At 36.2% G+C, this 19,530-nt stretch overlaps 1 protein-coding gene across 1 annotated transcript in view; it reads left to right on the top strand.

Annotated features, from left to right (window-relative positions):
* Positions 1-4,710, top strand: part of LOC134855589 (uncharacterized) — a 58,778-nt gene extending 54,068 nt beyond the window's left edge. The window contains exons 12-14 of the mRNA XM_063872126.1: positions 2,062-2,252; positions 2,810-2,939; positions 4,451-4,710. Of these exons, the coding sequence (XP_063728196.1) occupies positions 2,062-2,252; positions 2,810-2,939; positions 4,451-4,547 (418 nt within the window). The 3' untranslated portion in view covers positions 4,548-4,710. The remainder of the gene's footprint in view (positions 1-2,061; positions 2,253-2,809; positions 2,940-4,450) is intronic.
* Positions 4,711-19,530: the final 14,820 nt, after the last annotated feature.

The following is a 19,530-nucleotide window of genomic DNA, read 5'->3' as shown; positions in this document are numbered from 1 at the left end:
GATGGCTACAAGGACGACTTGATAGCGAAGAAGAATCAAAACCCGAAAGAAAAAGGATACGACACGGACTATGCTTCATCCTCGAAAATCATCCCAAATAGACTACCAATCAAAAGTCCATTCAAAGGTAAAATCCTTCGGAAAACTAACGGTAACATCAACCGAGACTGTTTCTATAAGGAACTAAATAAAAGAATTATAGATTCTTCTACTTCAACAGTAAAATTATCCGACGGAAAAATAATTCGAAAATCCGACATTGCGATTCCTATTTCTACTTCAAATAAAATCAGACCTTTTAAAGGAAACATTTCATTCCCCTATTTTCCTAATCCTAATGTTGAAGTAGGTCAGAAACAGGAAGGCGTAAGACGTAAATCAGGAACGAAAAAGCCAACGAAAAAAAGGACCAGACAAGTGGATCCGACCCCTTCTGACAAATTAACTAGCACACGCATATCAGGGTCATCACGCAATACTACAAGAAGTCAAACACGCTACTCAAAGAAGTCATCAACTCCTCCAGGTTACCTTGCTTCGGATGAATCTATGCTAATTCCTTCGGATATTTCGGATACTAGTGAATGGGAATGGATAGCGGGCGGCTTCCCTTGTAGGGATGTAGCCAGAGAGCGTTTTATTTCAGACTCACTTACACCTCACCTCTCAATCGCAAATAATTCTAATCACACCATAACCAATCCTGAAATAAAATCTGAGATTTTAGAAAACGACATTGAACCAAGCAGAGAACAACCTTTGGACCAATCTTACGAGTGACCAATAAGTATAATACCCGCCAACCGAACACATAGTACTGAGGAGCAGAGAACCATAAACCAGGGAAGGGACAATGACACCATTGAACAACAGGACCTGCAAGACGTGCCTAATCCAATGGATAACGATTCAAATACGGACTTCCCGGTGTTCGAGATTAATGACTCAACCGACGAGTGTACTTTACCTGACGAGTGTACTATACCTGCTAACCCTAACAGCATTTCCGGTAAAATTCCTCCTACCATCCGCCGCTCCAGTAGAAATGTTGGTCCACCAAAATTTTATGGTAAACGTTATTTTATTGATGCAGTAGAGAACGTTCAAGAAGCCTCGGGTTCGGCGGCCGATCCTATCGTGATAGAAATTGAAGGACCACTCGACACCATCAACAAGACAAATCCGGCGGAGTTAATTGTCTTAGATTCAAATTCAACATCACCTGATCAAATGTCAACTTCATCAACCGACGAATCACTGAGAATGGAAATAGAAAATTTTGGAGATCACTCCGATCTCGATAGCGAACTTTTCAACACAGAACTTGAAAATTTTCTAAAAGAATATAAATCTTTGTAATCACTCAGCTATACTCTAATCTGTTATTTTGGCTTACCAAGAAGCACATACTACCTTATAAACTGGTGCTAATCTTCAAATATTAATTTGTCGATCGGTAAACGTAATAACTTTATCCTTCGGATAAACTTAATCCAAAAAAAAAAAAAGAAAACATCATCGTGTGCTCTCATAAATCATCCAAATCGACTTCCCTTCAGTTAGCCTATTACAAAGCAAGACCCCACCCATAAAACGTTGGGTAAACTTCACCGCATTTTATTTTGCTTTAACATAACCCCTATCCGTTGGATTCCGGATAATCTTTCTTGCAGTTATAATAGCTATATTTAATGCTATAGGGAGCTTTAGTTAGTGTCAGTTCCTCATTTTTAAGGCGCTTTAATTTTCTTTCCCTCGTCCTTAAAGGGGGAGAAAGGAGTCAGTCATAGTTAGTTCTAGTGCATTACCTTATTCGCAATTTAAATTTTTCCCTGCTTAGGGGAATGTTGTGATCTTACATCAGGTTTTGCAATTGTTGCAAAACATACTTAGTTAATTAACCGGTCACTCATATATGACCTTCATGAGCCATTCTCTCCGGCGGAGAGAATGATCTCTCATTGTTTTAATGTTTTAACTTATCGACTAATTCATCTTAATTCTTATTCTTTTTATTAGTTTTAACCTAGAATTAGCTACAACAAAGTAATATTTTATCAGATTTGGACGCTTGAGTGGTGAATTTGACCGTCATGGACGAATGAAATCGGCAGGTGGGGGGACTGGTGGATCTGGGAACTACAACACCCACGACCCCACCCGAGGGGGAGGAGGAGGCAGGAACAGCCGATGGGACTCTGACCCAGAGATGTCGGCCAATGAGTTCGCAGAAGGACATGACTATGGTCAAGGTCAGTTGTGGAATTCATCATGATCAGATTGAATCTTGTGAACATAACACCCCTCCCCCATTACAAATGGGGGGATTTGTTACGCAGTACGAAATTCATATATGCCTAACTATTGAACTGGTCGTTTATAGATAGAATAACTTTACTATAGTACCACATTGATATTTAATGAAACTCATTAATTTTTTAATATTATTTAAATTGGCGAAATCAGAAAGTGAATGAAAACCTAAGAACAGAGGATAAAACTTGGCGACTATCAAATGAGAAGTCCAACAGTTCTTTAATTGACTAGAAGAAAAGTTCTGTAGTTTACAAGAAAAGCCAAAGGTCTGTCATCACTCAGAAAACTTAGACAACACAAAATTTATTACATATCTTTTGCGCATACCTGTACTGAATAATCAAACCGGAATTAAAAAACCTTTTTTTTCCTGTGATTTAAAAAGGATCTATGAAAGGCTCTCAGGCTTGTCAAAGCATAGTCTGTCCTATCCGGTCTATCATTTCCCCGCATTCCAGACTGAGTTAATGTTTTCCTAATACTCTCATTTCAGGTCAAGGTCAAATGAACAGACGAGGTGTTCAACATGGAGGGTCATCGAGGGGTCTGCGGGCGAGGAGTTTGGAGAGACAACTAGACGGCGATGGAGGAAGAGAACCATACTACACTAATGACCAACGAAGGTAAACTGCAATGAAATCACTGAACTCTTGTACCAGGGGTTGGTAGTTCGAGGCTCACCATGATTCATGCTTGTTTTTTTTTACCGCAATTCAAAAACATTTCAGGACCAAAAACTAACCAAAAGCTTCTTGTAAGCATTGGAACGAGAGTAGTTTGTCTTAGAGAATATGGGTTTGTTTGAAAATTATTTAATGAAAAATAAATGATCTCTATCTAAATTTTCTGGTGCAAAACTAAACAAGAAATGACCCTAGTGAAAAAAAGTGAAGATTATGGGTTCTGTTTTTGAAAATGAGATCCAATGATAATGCACAAAAATTCCATGTACGTGCGCGTCAGTAGCTCATTTGGGGGGGGGGGGGGGATAACCCAGGGATTCGATCACGTGAAGAGTTCTCAATTCCTAGCTTTGGTACTCTTTAAATCATAACAAAAGACAACTTGCAATGTTTGAGAAAAGCAATAAGCTGAATTAGTATTTGTCCATTTTTGATCGACCGACATATATATTTTTTAATGATTGAATTTGGCTCAAATTTGCTCAGGTTTTTGCAAGTCCATTATTTCGGACAAATTATTTTCAAAATTGCCCAAAACGGCTATTTTAACGGTTTTTGGCTCTTTAGGGTCTTCGCAGTGTTTTGAGAGATCTCGGAAAATCAATTTAGTCGGCCTTAAAAGAGAAAAGAGTTCAATTTTTTCTTTGAAATCCCCTAAAGGAAACACTAGATCCGTCCCTGAAGCTAGGTGTTGTTCGATCATTGCCTTGAAATTAATGATAGTCACTTGTTTTCAGACTCAACTTTTTACATTCTTTTTCGGTTAAATTTTTAGATGGAGTGGTTCGAATGATTATTCAGTGAGTCTAGGAGTATACAGAAGCATATATCACAAAACTAGATAGTGTTCTTGCATTAAAAAAATTATGAAACACAGATTAATTTGGTTTTAAATCACTTAAAAAAGCTTCGAGACATTAGTGTTATTGCAATTCTAATGCTAATGTATTAGTGTTCGTTTCTGTTTATGTCCGCTTCTTCTCTAACAAAAAATTGAAAACAATTGAAGAATCAGCTTTTAGCCAATAAGTTTCGTATTAACCCAATTTGTTTGTTGTTCATACTATTCTTATAGTATCTATAAAACCTATAAAAATGTAAGCAATAAGAAAGCAGAAGACGAAAACTTGCCTTATCTCAAAATACCTACTGTTTTCAGTGGCGTGAACAGGCCAATTTTAAAATATTGGCCAATTCTGCTGGTAACTGATCAAAACCTCCGAAAAAGTTCAAAACGGGAAAACTCCACCGCTCCCTCTCAATATTGTAGTCCCCACTCAAAATTGGTTTATATTGGCGCTAAAGGCGCTTTTAGAAAAAAAAATTGGGGTTCGGCGGTCAGTAATTGCTGTCGTAAAATAATTACAAAAAAAAATCCTTTTGACTTAGTCAACCAGAAATGAGCACACACTTCGTCTCGCAACTGACTGATTTATTTTTGTCTGTTTCAGGATCCGAAGTTCCTTGATTGAAACTGGAGGTGAAGCGGAGCATGAAAACATTTGCAGACTGGCAAATTTATTGGCTAATGACGCCTTGACCATGTAAACATACTTGTGCGTAATAAAGCAAAACAGTTTTTTTTCAATGTTCAACAAATCGAGTAATTTATTCAAGTAATTAAGTGAGGTGTAATCATCACTCTGTTTAGTACGATATATCGAATCAATCAAATGTAATTCAAATAGTTTGCACTGATTAGTCAATTAAATCAAACGATTTCAATTTAATATTTAGTTATCAAGCTTTTGGTCCGGTCCGACTTTCGGAAAATTTTCCGTTCCGAATCAAATGTTAAACTCATTTTAAAGTATGAAGTTCCGGCTTATTCGACTACAAACAAAACTAAATAATAAACAAGCACAGCTGGTTTTTTCTTTGCTCAGAAGGTTCCGACCATAGTCTTAAGAAAAACACAATTTTTTTTCTTCAAATTAGTGTCGTTTTTTATGTGAGGTTGGATAAAAAGAACTGAAAAAAAAATTCGAATTTAGGCATATTCCACAGTCATAGTGAAATGAAGCAAATTAAAAAATTAAATGTATTGAGAATTGAAAAGAATAACAAAAAAATCAAAAAACTTCCAAAAATTGTTTCCATTTTTCTTGCATTTTTTCAATATTTTAGAGTTTTTGATTCAAAAATCAAAAATTTCAAGCCGGTTTTTCTCATTGGGAAAATTTTCTGAAATTTTTGAAAATACATTCGAATCGCGACTAAAAAGGTCTAAATAAGAATTACTACTCATATCATTCCAATGAATTGGTGGCTGATTTTGCGTGGAAAAAAACAGAAAAAAATCCAAAACAACCGAATACAAATTTCCTCAGAGTTTTTCAATTGGACGGAACCACAATTGGATTTAAAATTCAGCGGTTTTACAAAAAAACTATGTGATTCGAGAGAAAACATGAGAGCGTAAAGGAGATGAACTATTAAATTTTCTCTGTTGAATTTGAGACAAGAATGCGTACCCGCAGTGACGAAATGAATAAAATAATATATACAGAAAACACGTCAGATAATATAATTAAACAAGACTTCTAGTATCAGGGCGAAGCCCTGAAGGTTCCGACTGCTTTTTAAAGTTTATGGAGCACTAATAACAAAAACACTAAATGTAATTAAAAAAATGAACTTTTTTCTTCTAAAATTTGAAACTTTAAACGAAAATCATCCACCCACTTGCCATATAAAATACAACGGTTAGATTTTGCTCCTTGTAACAAATCAATTATGGCAAATAAGCTTCTTTCAACCAATTTGGAACGTTTTCTAAGATGGATTAAATCTCCGCTTACGCGTTAATAACGCAAATTATATCGCACGTTGATTGTCCAAAATTGGCCAAAATGGCAAAATTTAAACCCCCATAACTTTACAAAAAATTATCACTTGTGTAATATCTTTTCAAATTTAAGCTCAAGACAACAATAGCTTTTGAAAGATTTAAAAAATTCCGTCAAAAATGGCTAGTTTAAAAGTCGAAGTTTGTCTGAAAAAAAAGCCCACCCCGAGCACAAATATTCCGTTACTTTCGTATCGAAAGTCGGAACAGTTACCAAATAATTGAGATTCTGTGCCAAAATAATCAATTTGTCTATTCTATAAAAACTGTATAAAATCTGTAGATAACCTGTATATTGACAGTATTTAATCTGTATAAAATCTGTAGATAATCAGCATTAAAAAATTATAATATGTAGATAATTTATATATAAAAGTGAAATAAGCTGGATATAATCTGTTCTTAATCTATCTGTAGTATACAGGAAACTTGGTACAGTAAAAAAACAATTTTTAAGTGTTTTGATAAGGATTATACAAAGATACCCGGGTTGACCTTCATACACCAAAAATGCTTATCATACATTTCCATTCAACAAAAATCATTATCATACAAAACCATACATCAAGTGTATGGAGAAAATGCTTGTCATATAATTCTCATACATTTCCGAAAAACAATAGAAAAAAAAACAAAACCATTTCTGCGTCTTTTTGAGAACATTTGAACAGATTGGTGACTAAAAAAAACTGATTTGAAAAAAAATGCTTACCATTTAGTTTCCATGTATGGAAATTGTATGACTGGCATTTTTTGATAGCGACACAAAAAAATTTTCTAAGTAATTTTGAAAATTAGCTCCAAAAAATTTGCTTGCAAACAAATATTTTCGGAAAAAAGCATGCAAAATTCAGTTTTTTGTGTGCACAACGAAGTCCTGGATACGATAATATTGGCTTTTTTTCTTTTCACTTAATTTTTTTCTTCAAAACGCTGAAAATTCATATTTCTTTTGTATGTCGTGTTTATGTATGCCTTGATCAATGCCTGATAATTTGAAAATTCAAAAATTTAAAATGATCATCATTGAAAATTGTTGCCAAAAATTAAAAGTTTGTTACTTTTGTTTTAGCATATGTGAAAGACAGCTGGAAGTTAATTAAGGTCGTTTTTTTATGCATTGTAAATGTAAGACCGCCCAACTTTTGGTGCTTTGGGTAGCCGAGGTCTTTGTCACTTGTGTTCGGGTGCAAATACAACCCGAAATTTTTCAGAAAATAAATTTAGAAACAAAAAACAACTTTTTGGTCTATGGAGAAAACACCTATCATACAATTTCCCTTCATGTACGCATGGAATTGTATGGAATTGTATGAAAAGAAATTTCCCATTTATGAGAATTGTATGGTAACCATTTTTGGTCAACCCGGGTAATATACTGTATAACTTTTTGCGAAACAAAATGTAATTTAACCGATTATTAAAACTACATAATCGAATCTTTTAGCCACATTACAACAGATCAGAAATCTGTCTATTTTTCTGTAGATAACCGACTTTTATCCTTTTTCGTCAATGCGGGTATCTAAACCATAATTCACGAGGCTGTAAAAATGTTTACAAAGTTAATAGTAGGAGAGTTTCAAGAAGGCAGATTCTTGTGCCTACAAAAGGCAATACAATACGAGGCCAAACTGTGCAAAATGTAAGTAGATTCCACTTACAAGATTTACGTGGATTTCGCGTACATATACTTCCAAAATGTAAGTGGATCAAAATGTAAGTGGATTCCACTTACAAGATTTACGTGGATTTCGAGTACATATACTTGTAACGTACATTTTGTCGGCACATTTAATTTGTTGCGGATTCCTCAACAAGCAAATATAGCTAGTTGTTCTGGATTTTGCAACTGTAGGTGGATTTCGCAAAATGTAAGTGGAACCCGCAAATGTAAGTGGAATCTGCAAAATGTTTAAGCGGAATCCGCAAACTGTAAAGGAATTCAGAAATTTGTTTATTACTGAACTTGCCTATGCACATGCGGAATTTAAAAGCAAGGACTTAACCATTTTCAGCGAAACCCACGAACAAATCTTAAAGCATTGTTTAACTAAATCAATGGATGTCACAATTTAGTATTTGCAAACAATTTTTGGGATCATAGTTTTGAAACACAACGCCGAATAAATTCGTTGGGCTATTTCGGTAATTGGGTTATTTCATTATTGGGTTGACATATCGCCGAATAAGGTCAGTATTTGGGATTCAGTAGTTGAGATTCAAAATTTGGAATTTTGTATGTGAGATTTTGTGTTTGTGAGCGTGAATTCAAAACATTTTGTTCACAGGGAGTAAATGATCTATTTTACTAATTTGAGCATATTAGTTTTAGTTACAAATTACCAAAATTGAAATCAAGCTAAATTAAATTTTATGTTCAAAAACACGAATTTATAGTCTTGAAAATGTTGCCTTTTCAAACTATGTTCTGGTTTCGCATTTTGAAAATATTTCAAAATGGCCAAATTGAAATATTTTTACTTTAATTGAATAGCTTGAAATGAACTGATGAATAAGTTTTAAGGATTTGAGATTGATGACAGGAATTGAGATTGAAGTTAACATTTGTAGAACTGAAATTGAAACTGGTCATGTTTGACAGGAATTGAGACGAGATCGAAGTTGCGTATGTTTGTCAGGAATTGAGATCGAATTTGGGTATGTTCGACAGGATTTGAGATCGAAGTTGGGTGTTTGAGAGGAGTTGAGATCAAATTTTTGGCATTTTAACCGGTAGCTGATTAACGTAGTAATTAAAAGATATAGTTTTAAGCGCAACTACACATACATATATGTAAAAGGAATCGGCAAACAAAATGAGGGTTCCACTTACAGTTTGCGGATTCCACTTACAATTTGCGGATTCCGCTTACAGTTACGGATTCCGCAACAGCTCAATTCAACTATGCACATGTCTCATAATTTGTGGATTCCACGAACTGTTCTGGATTTTGCAAATACGGTTGCGAATTCCGCAAATTCGCCTATATTTGGAGCATTTTTGAACGGTACAGTGTTTTAGGTATTTGTTTGTGGAATTCAAAGCAGCAAAGAATATCAAACAAATGTAGCAATTTTGCGGATTCCACGACAAATCTGATTTGGGCCTGTTGCGGATTCCGCTTACAATGCACAAAATGCACAGTTTGGCCTCGCAATGTAAAATTTTTCAATTTTGTTTAAAAATTTTACCCATATTTTGTTCCATGGATTAAGGTTTTTCGTCCTCAATTGGTTAGTTTTTTGTATAAACCTATAAATTCTCCATTTGAAATATAACGATTACAACCAGTAGCAAGGTAACCATCGAAGCGAATTACAACAAGACCAAATTAATATGTGTCTGACCCTAATCATACTCAATTGAAAGCGTATATCATCTCATACGCGACCTTATCACAACATATACTTACCATAATAGACGAATAAATAAACAGTAATTTGTTCCTGAAAGCAGATTTAGTAGATGCGGTGAAGCCTTTGAAATTCAAACAGCAGTATTCTGCTAAAAACTGCTAAACATTGAGCAAAACTCTAAGAATTGTTTTTCTACCCCATAATGACACGCCGAATTGTTTGAAACCAGTTCAAGCTTTAAGAAACTGAAGAAAATTTGTTTAACACTGTACCATGGGAAGCAAGGTTGCTCAATTGGATTATAATATCCTATTCTGATTAATAAAAGTATGTAAATACCACTGGTAACTAAACTAACTATCTAAGTTAAAAAGGACTAAAACAATTTGTAAATTAAAACTGACCGATGTCCTAAAAGAGCAACTAGTGACGCAAAGTCCTCTGGACTTCGTAGAGTAGACATTAACTGGTACTTGATTAATCTATAGAGGTCAAGGTTAAGATATACTAAAATAATAAATCACAACATTCCCCGCTGCAAAAAAATTTATATCTGCCCACTCCCCAATGTAGTCAATATCACACATATACTCCATTCTCCCCTCACTCCACCAGGGCCAAAGTTGAAACAAAAAGTATCAGCGTTTAGCACCAATAGAAATTCACAGATATAATGCAATTTACAATGGATATGTCATTGTGGTAATATTTACAGGCTACCTACAAGATGAAACAGATATCTACAGCGACTGTACAACTGACGAAATGTTATGTACAATTAGGATTATGTGACATATAAACAAATTGAACAAGCTAAACTACATAACTAACTAATTAAAATGTACAAAATCGCTCAACTTGAGAATTAGTAAAATTGCCTAAAATGGGTAACCAATGGAAAAATCAGCCCTGAAAGATTATGCTAAAAGAGTTTTTAAGTTTTCAGAGTTTTAATATGTGGCGTTAAATATATCATGGAAACTGTGGGTCTTCTTCCTTACTTCGGTGTCTATGACTGAAGATATATCACTCCTGTCATTGTCCTGAATGTCGGATCTGACTTCTTCCAATGGAGAGGATAGTACCGCGATCTTTGGCGTCATGGAAGAAAGAATTGACGAGGAGCCTTGTGTAGTTTCCGCCAACAGTGTTGGATGGAAAGGTATATGCTCGAGTGGCGTCAAGTAATCCGATGGTGAGTCTGAGGGAAAGGTCGTCTGTAGGCTTTTCGAGCCGGAGAAAGTTATCAGGGGCTCGTCATCGGAATCCGCGACTTCGATGATTTCTGCTCCTAGGGTCACCTGGTCTATGAAGCGCCTGTCTCCGTAAAATTTAGGGGGGCCTGGATTCCTTCTGGGTCGTGATTTGTTGCTTTTCGGGGCTGTGGGCGTCTCTTTTGTCTTTTCCGGAGAGCTCTCTATCCTAATTGGGTTGTCGCATGTGTCTGTTGGGAACGTAATCGTCGTCTGAGTGTTGGTTTTACTCGCTAAGGTACGTCCTGACTCATCTAAAACACTACCAATATTATAAGTCGGAGTATTATATACAATTTCCCAGTCCGTACCCAAATAATCATCGATAACTTTGTCCCAATGGTCTAACTCTAGCGAGGAATCTAATTCAGAATACGCGAATTTTGGACCTTTGTAACTCGGTGTTTTCATTCTCCTCCTTTTCATCGCCTTTTCTCCCTTTGGTTTGTAGCTCGTCGATGGGCCTCCTTCGTTTGAGTCCGGCCTTTTCAATGGAGAATTTCTCTTTCAGTTTCCTGCTAAATCATGACTATTATTTATCGAGTTCGGAAATGCTGAAAATTTACTGGGAGCCGACGGTTGATTTTTATTAAAAGCTAAATCGGATTTTCTGAGTACATGTCCATTGTCTAATTAAACCGTATGTTTTGTATCCGACAATTGTTTTCCCCCAAGTGGTTTAAAATAAGGTTCGCCTTCCCTTCGGTTAACTGTCTTCCTAAACCAGTTATCTCTTTGGCTGAATGTGTTTGACAGTGGGGCTCGCTGAAGGATTCTATCAAGTTTGTCCGATGGGTCGCTCTCAAACCCCCTTTTGTCTGCCACTGTGTTCTCCAGATATCCGTCTTCGAATGCGTCATTTGCTCCCCAGTCTTGAGTTCTATTCCTTGACAATATTGACTTCCCTTTATCTAAATTAATCGCGTTTGAGACCATTAATCGCGTCAACAATGGATGATTGTTTCGTTGAACGAATATTCCAAATGATTTTATCAATGGCCGTACTTAAAGATGGTTTTGGTTCGTTAAACGACATTGCCAAGAGTTTTGCTTTAACCGTGTAAATGAGTCGTTCTACGACTTCATTGGATCTGTGATCCCCGACAGTACATAGAGTTAAGTTAATGTTGTTCTTCTCGCAGAAGTTTCTAGAACCGTTTGAAAAAAAAAACATGAACCATCTTCGACTGTAATATACTTCGGAAAACCACGAAGGTGAAAACAATCTGACATGAAAGATAAAATTGAAGAAACCGAGGTGTTATTCACTACCTTTGCTGACGGGAACTTTGAGAAGCGGTCGATGCATATTAAAAGATATTTTGAGTTGCACCAAAATTTTGTCCAAAGGACCCGCAAAGTCTAAGTCTAATTCTTCGTTTGGTCCAGAAAGGATTGGCAATTTCTCCGTATTGTTCGTACCCAAAATCATTTTTACATTCTTACCAGCCTTGATGCACTGGATACAGTTTTTTCCATGGTAACAAATCTCTCTGTATAAGTGTAGCAAACCAATGTTTTCTGCCAGAGATTTCATTCCGAGCTGTCCTGGGTGAGTTTTATGGAAAAGCGACAAAAATGGCGGTCTCAGAGCTGCTGGCACTATCAGTTTGTTATCGTTAAATAACAATCCTTCTTTCACATGGATGTCTCTTTAGAAATTCTTGAGGTAGGCTCCGAATCTATCCAATGGTATGCCTTCTTCTACTGCCTTCTTCACATCCTTGAGAATTTTGCCCTCGTCTGTCATGAGTCTAATTAATTTGTTCGAACAATTTCCGGTGAAGGATAAAGGAGTGTCTGGTAACTTGAGGTCTCCCTTATATTTAACGAGTAGTTTTTTATGGATGTCAGACATAATGTCGTTGTTGAAGTTCAGTAAAATTCCTTTATTTTCCACCCTGAGGGAAATTTTTAGCGAGTTCACAGACGTGAGAAGTTTTACCAATAGCTTTTTGCTTTCGGAATTTAGGGACTGGTTAACTGATAAAAGTGACTGAGTAAGAAAAAAAAGGTAAAAGTAAAAGGTAAAAGTAATTGAAATCGAATTTTGAAAGATTCAATGGGATGCAACCGCTTGTACAGGACTCTGAACGCGAGTGATTGGAATTACAAATTCTAATTGTGTCCCTGACGTAATTCAGAATATTCGAGAAGAACGACCGTTGGATGAATAGCGTTAGTTCTTTCTTTCCGCCCATTGGATTATTGCAATCCAAGTTACTAAAAGTATTTACATCCACTGGGTTGTACAATTCGTTATTTATATAATTACTCTTTTTACAATCAATATTTACAGAGAGGTTGTCTACAATCTTTTTAACTGTTGCCACTACAAATTTGCTATTGTAGTGTGAGGTTGGGAGGGTTTTTTCTGAAGGTAATCTCGACAGTAGATCTGTAAGTCCCATTTTTTTTCCTGGTATGTGTTTGATCTTGAAGTTAAATGGTAAAAGTCGATTTACCCAACGGGTTAGTCTGCTGTGCATAGTTTTGTTACTTTGATTTGCATTTAAGGATGATAACAATGCCTTGTGATCCGTTACGATTTCAAACTGAGCGCCATACAAGTAATTTTTAAAATGTTCTGTAGCTCAGACTACTCCTAACATTTCTAATTCGTTTGTAGAATATTTCGTTTCATGACTGTTTAAAAATTGAGAAGCGAATGCTATTGTTAACAATTTTCCTCGTCCCATTGTTCTAAAATGGCTCCCAGGCCGCTATGTGAAGCGTCTGTTTTTAATCTTGACATCCTTTTTATGTCAAAACGATTGTTCTCTGTAATGTTGACAATCTGTTTCTTTATTTCTTCGAAAGCCTTCGTATGATCGTCGTTCCATTGGTAGACTGATTCTTTTACTAAAAGTGGTCGTAAGGGAGAACTTAGTGTTGACAGGTTTGGGACGAACTTCATATATTGGTTGATTGAGCCGAAGAATGACCTTAATTTAGATATGTTTTTGGGGTTTGGGAGAGTTTTTATAGAATCTGACTTTCCCTCCAATAGTTTTAACCCCAAATTTGATATCTTGAAACCCAGCCACTCTATTTGTTTTGGAAAAATGCCTATTTCTCCCATTTTACTGCCTTGTTCTTGTTGTCCAAGATGTTTAAAATTTTTGTTAATATCACTTTGTGTTCATTTAGGGATCCTTTCGAAGCTATTAAAATGTCGTCGATATAACAATTGTAAAAGGAACGTCTTTCAGTAATGAATCCATCACCCTCTGGAACTCGTTTGGTATATCGCCTAGTTCGTAAAACCCCAATAAAAATCATAGTTTTGAAACACAACGCCGAATAAATTCGTTGGGCTATTTCGGTAATTGGGTTATTTCATTATTGGGTTGACATATCGCCGAATAAGGTCAGTATTTGGGATTCAGTAGTTGAGATTCAAAATTTGGAATTTTGTATGTGAGATTTTGTGTTTGTGAGCGTGAATTCAAAACATTTTGTTCACAGGGAGTAAATGATCTATTTAACTAATTTGAGCATATTAGTTTTAGTTACAAATTACCAAAATTGAAATCGAGCTAAATTAAATTTTATGTTCAAAAACACGAATTTATAGTCTTGAAAATGTTGCCTTTTCAAACTATGTTCTTGTTTCGCATTTTGAAAATATTTCAAAATGGCCAAATTGAAATATTTTTACTTAAATTGAATAGCTTGAAATGAACTGATGAATAAGTTTTAAGGATTTGAGATTGATGACAGGAATTGAGATTGAAGTTAACATTTGTAGAACTGAAATTGAAACTGGTCATGTTTGACAGGAATTGAGACGAGATCGAAGTTGCGTATGTTTGTCAGGAATTGAGATCGAATTTGGGTATGTTCGACAGGATTTGTGATCGAAGTTGGGTGTTTGAGAGGAGTTGAGATCAAATTTTTGGCATTTTAACCGGTAGCTGATTAACGTAGTAATTAAAAGATATAGTTTTAAGCGCAACTACACATACATATATGTAAAAGGAATCGGCAAACAAAATGAGGGTTCCACTTACAGTTTGCGGATTCCACTTACAATTTGCGGATTCCGCTTACAGTTACGGATTCCGCAACAGCTCAATTCAACTATGCACATGTCTCATAATTTGTGGATTCCACGAACTGTTCTGGATTTTGCAAATACGGTTGCGAATTCCGCAAATTCGCCTATATTTGGAGCATTTTTGAACGGTACAGTGTTTTAGGTATTTGTTTGTGGAATTCAAAGCAGCAAAGAATATCAAACAAATGTAGCAATTTTGCGGATTTCACGACAAATCTGATTTGGGCCTGTTGCGGATTCCGCTTACAATGCACAAAATGCACAGTTTGGCCTCGCAATGTAAAATTTTTCAATTTTGTTTAAAAATTTTACCCATATTTTGTTCCATGGATTAAGGTTTTTCGTCCTCAATTGGTTAGTTTTTTGTATAAACCTATAAATTCTCCATTTGAAATATAACGATTACAACCAGTAGCAAGGTAACCATCGAAGCGAATTACAACAAGACCAAATTAATATGTGTCTGACCCTAATCATACTCAATTGAAAGCGTATATCATCTCATACGCGACCTTATCACAACATATACTTACCATAATAGACGAATAAATAAACAGTAATTTGTTCCTGAAAGCAGATTTAGTAGATGCGGTGAAGCCTTTGAAATTCAAACAGCAGTATTCTGCTAAAAACTGCTAAACATTGAGCAAAACTCTAAGAATTGTTTTTCTACCCCATAATGACACGCCGAATTGTTTGAAACCAGTTCAAGCTTTAAGAAACTGAAGAAAATTTGTTTAACACTGTACCATGGGAAGCAAGGTTGCTCAATTGGATTATAATATCCTATTCTGATTAATAAAAGTATGTAAATACCACTGGTAACTAAACTAACTATCTAAGTTAAAAAGGACTAAAACAATTTGTAAATTAAAACTGACCGATGTCCTAAAAGAGCAACTAGTGACGCAAAGTCCTCTGGACTTCGTAGAGTAGACATTAACTGGTACTTGATTAATCTATAGAGGTCAAGGTTAAGATATACTAAAATAATAAATCACAACATTCCCCGCTGCAAAAAAATTTATATCTGCCCACTCCCCAATGTAGTCAATATCACACATATACTCCATTCTCCCCTCACTCCACCAGGGCCAAAGTTGAAACAAAAAGTATCAGCGTTTAGCACCAATAGAAATTCACAGATATAATGCAATTTACAATGGATATGTCATTGTGGTAATATTTACAGGCTACCTACAAGATGAAACAGATATCTACAGCGACTGTACAACTGACGAAATGTTATGTACAATTAGGATTATGTGACATATAAACAAATTGAACAAGCTAAACTACATAACTAACTAATTAAAATGTACAAAATCGCTCAACTTGAGAATTAGTAAAATTGCCTAAAATGGGTAACCAATGGAAAAATCAGCCCTGAAAGATTATGCTAAAAGAGTTTTTAAGTTTTCAGAGTTTTAATATGTGGCGTTAAATATATCATGGAAACTGTGGGTCTTCTTCCTTACTTCGGTGTCTATGACTGAAGATATATCACTCCTGTCATTGTCCTGAATGTCGGATCTGACTTCTTCCAATGGAGAGGATAGTACCGCGATCTTTGGCGTCATGGAAGAAAGAATTGACGAGGAGCCTTGTGTAGTTTCCGCAAACAGTGTTGGATGGAAAGGTATATGCTCGAGTGGCGTCAAGTAATCCGATGGTGAGTCTGAGGGAAAGGTCGTCTGTAGGCTTTTCGAGCCGGAGAAAGTTATCAGGGGCTCGTCATCGGAATCCGCGACTTCGATGATTTCTGCTCCTAGGGTCACCTGGTCTATGAAGCGCCTGTCTCCGTAAAATTTAGGGGGGCCTGGATTCCTTCTGGGTCGTGATTTGTTGCTTTTCGGGGCTGTGGGCGTCTCTTTTGTCTTTTCCGGAGAGCTCTCTATCCTAATTGGGTTGTCGCATGTGTCTGTTGGGAACGTAATCGTCGTCTGAGTGTTGGTTTTACTCGCTAAGGTACGTCCTGACTCATCTAAAACACTACCAATATTATAAGTCGGAGTATTATATACAATTTCCCAGTCCGTACCCAAATAATCATCGATAACTTTGTCCCAATGGTCTAACTCTAGCGAGGAATCTAATTCAGAATACGCGAATTTTGGACCTTTGTAACTCGGTGTTTTCATTCTCCTCCTTTTCATCGCCTTTTCTCCCTTTGGTTTGTAGCTCGTCGATGGGCCTCCTTCGTTTGAGTCCGGCCTTTTCAATGGAGAATTTCTCTTTCAGTTTCCTGCTAAATCATGACTATTATTTATCGAGTTCGGAAATGCTGAAAATTTACTGGGAGCCGACGGTTGATTTTTATTAAAAGCTAAATCGGATTTTCTGAGTACATGTCCATTGTCTAATTAAACCGTATGTTTTGTATCCGACAATTGTTTTCCCCCAAGTGGTTTAAAATAAGGTTCGCCTTCCCTTCGGTTAACTGTCTTCCTAAACCAGTTATCTCTTTGGCTGAATGTGTTTGACAGTGGGGCTCGCTGAAGGTTTCTATCAAGTTTGTCCGATGGGTCGCTCTCAAACCCCCTTTTGTCTGCCACTGTGTTCTCCAGATATCCGTCTTCGAATGCGTCATTTGCTCCCCAGTCTTGAGTTCTATTCCTTGACAATATTGACTTCCCTTTATCTAAATTAATCGCGTTTGAGACCATTAATCGCGTCAACAATGGATGATTGTTTCGTTGAACGAATATTCCAAATGATTTTATCAATGGCCGTACTTAAAGATGGTTTTGGTTCGTTAAACGACATTGCCAAGAGTTTTGCTTTAACCGTGTAAATGAGTCGTTCTACGACTTCATTGGATCTGTGATCCCCGACAGTACATAGAGTTAAGTTAATGTTGTTCTTCTCGCAGAAGTTTCTAGAACCGTTTGAAAAAAAAACATGAACCATCTTCGACTGTAATATACTTCGGAAAACCACGAAGGTGAAAACAATCTGACATGAAAGATAAAATTGAAGAAACCGAGGTGTTATTCACTACCTTTGCTGACGGGAACTTTGAGAAGCGGTCGATGCATATTAAAAGATATTTTGAGTTGCACCAAAATTTTGTCCAAAGGACCCGCAAAGTCTAAGTCTAATTCTTCGTTTGGTTCAGAAAGGATTGGCAATTTCTCCGTATTGTTCGTACCCAAAATCATTTTTACATTCTTACCAGCCTTGATGCACTGGATACAGTTTTTTCCATGGTAACAAATCTCTCTGTATAAGTGTAGCAAACCAATGTTTTCTGCCAGAGATTTCATTCCGAGCTGTCCTGGGTGAGTTTTATGGAAAAGCGACAAAAATGGCGGTCTCAGAGCTGCTGGCACTATCAGTTTGTTATCGTTAAATAACAATCCTTCTTTCACATGGATGTCTCTTTAGAAATTCTTGAGGTAGGCTCCGAATCTATCCAATGGTATGCCTTCTTCTACTGCCTTCTTCACATCCTTGAGAATTTTGCCCTCGTCTGTCATGAGTCTAATTAATTTGTTCGAACAATTTCCGGTGAAGGATAAAGGAGTGTCTGGTAACTTGAGGTCTCCCTTATATTTAACGAGTAGTTTTTTATGGATGTCAGACATAATGTCGTTGTTGAAGTTCAGTAAAATTCCTTTATTTTCCACCCTGAGGGAAATTTTTAGCGAGTTCACAGACGTGAGAAGTTTTACCAATAGCTTTTTGCTTTCGGAATTTAGGGACTGGTTAACTGATAAAAGTGACTGAGTAAGAAAAAAAAGGTAAAAGTAAAAGGTAAAAGTAATTGAAATCGAATTTTGAAAGATTCAATGGGATGCAACCGCTTGTACAGGACTCTGAACGCGAGTGATTGGAATTACAAATTCTAATTGTGTCCCTGACGTAATTCAGAATATTCGAGAAGAACGACCGTTGGATGAATAGCGTTAGTTCTTTCTTTCCGCCCATTGGATTATTGCAATCCAAGTTACTAAAAGTATTTACATCCACTGGGTTGTACAATTCGTTATTTATATAATTACTCTTTTTACAATCAATATTTACAGAGAGGTTGTCTACAATCTTTTTAACTGTTGCCACTACAAATTTGCTATTGTAGTGTGAGGTTGGGAGGGTTTTTTCTGAAGGTAATCTCGACAGTAGATCTGTAAGTCCCATTTTTTTTCCTGGTATGTGTTTGATCTTGAAGTTAAATGGTAAAAGTCGATTTACCCAACGGGTTAGTCTGCTGTGCGTAGTTTTGTTACTTTGATTTGCATTTAAGGATGATAACAATGCCTTGTGATCCGTTACGATTTCAAACTGAGCGCCATACAAGTAATTTTTAAAATGTTCTGTAGCTCAGACTACTCCTAACATTTCTAATTCGTTTGTAGAATATTTCGTTTCATGACTGTTTAAAAATTGAGAAGCGAATGCTATTGTTAACCAATTTTCCTCGTCCCATTGTTCTAAAATGGCTCCCAGGCCGCTATGTGAAGCGTCTGTTTTTAATCTTGACATCCTTTTTATGTCAAAACGATTGTTCTCTGTAATGTTGACAATCTGTTTCTTTATTTCTTCGAAAGCCTTCGTATGATCGTCGTTCCATTGGTAGACTGATTCTTTTACTAAAAGTGGTCGTAAGGGCGAACTTAGTGTTGACAGGTTTGGGACGAACTTCATATATTGGTTGATTGAGCCGAAGAATGACCTTAATTTAGATATGTTTTTGGGGTTTGGGAGAGTTTTTATAGAATCTGACTTTCCCTCCAATAGTTTTAACCCCAAATTTGATATCTTGAAACCCAGCCACTCTATTTTTTTTGGAAAAATGCCTATTTCTCCCATTTTACTGCCTTGTTCTTGTTGTCCAAGATGTTTAAAATTTTTGTTAATATCACTTTGTGTTCATTTAGGGATCCTTTTGAAGCTATTAAAATGTCGTCGATATAACAATTGTAAAAGGAACGTCTTTCAGTAATGAATCCATCACCCTCTGGAACTCGTTTGGTATATCGCCTAGTTCGTAAAACCCCAATAAAAATC

This window comes from Symsagittifera roscoffensis, chromosome 10 (genome assembly GCF_963678635.1).
Source record: "Symsagittifera roscoffensis chromosome 10, txSymRosc1.1, whole genome shotgun sequence".
Taxonomy (NCBI): domain Eukaryota; kingdom Metazoa; phylum Xenacoelomorpha; order Acoela; family Convolutidae; genus Symsagittifera; species Symsagittifera roscoffensis.
Note: the sequence above shows the minus strand (reverse complement) of the source record. Positions and strands in the feature narration are given on the sequence as shown.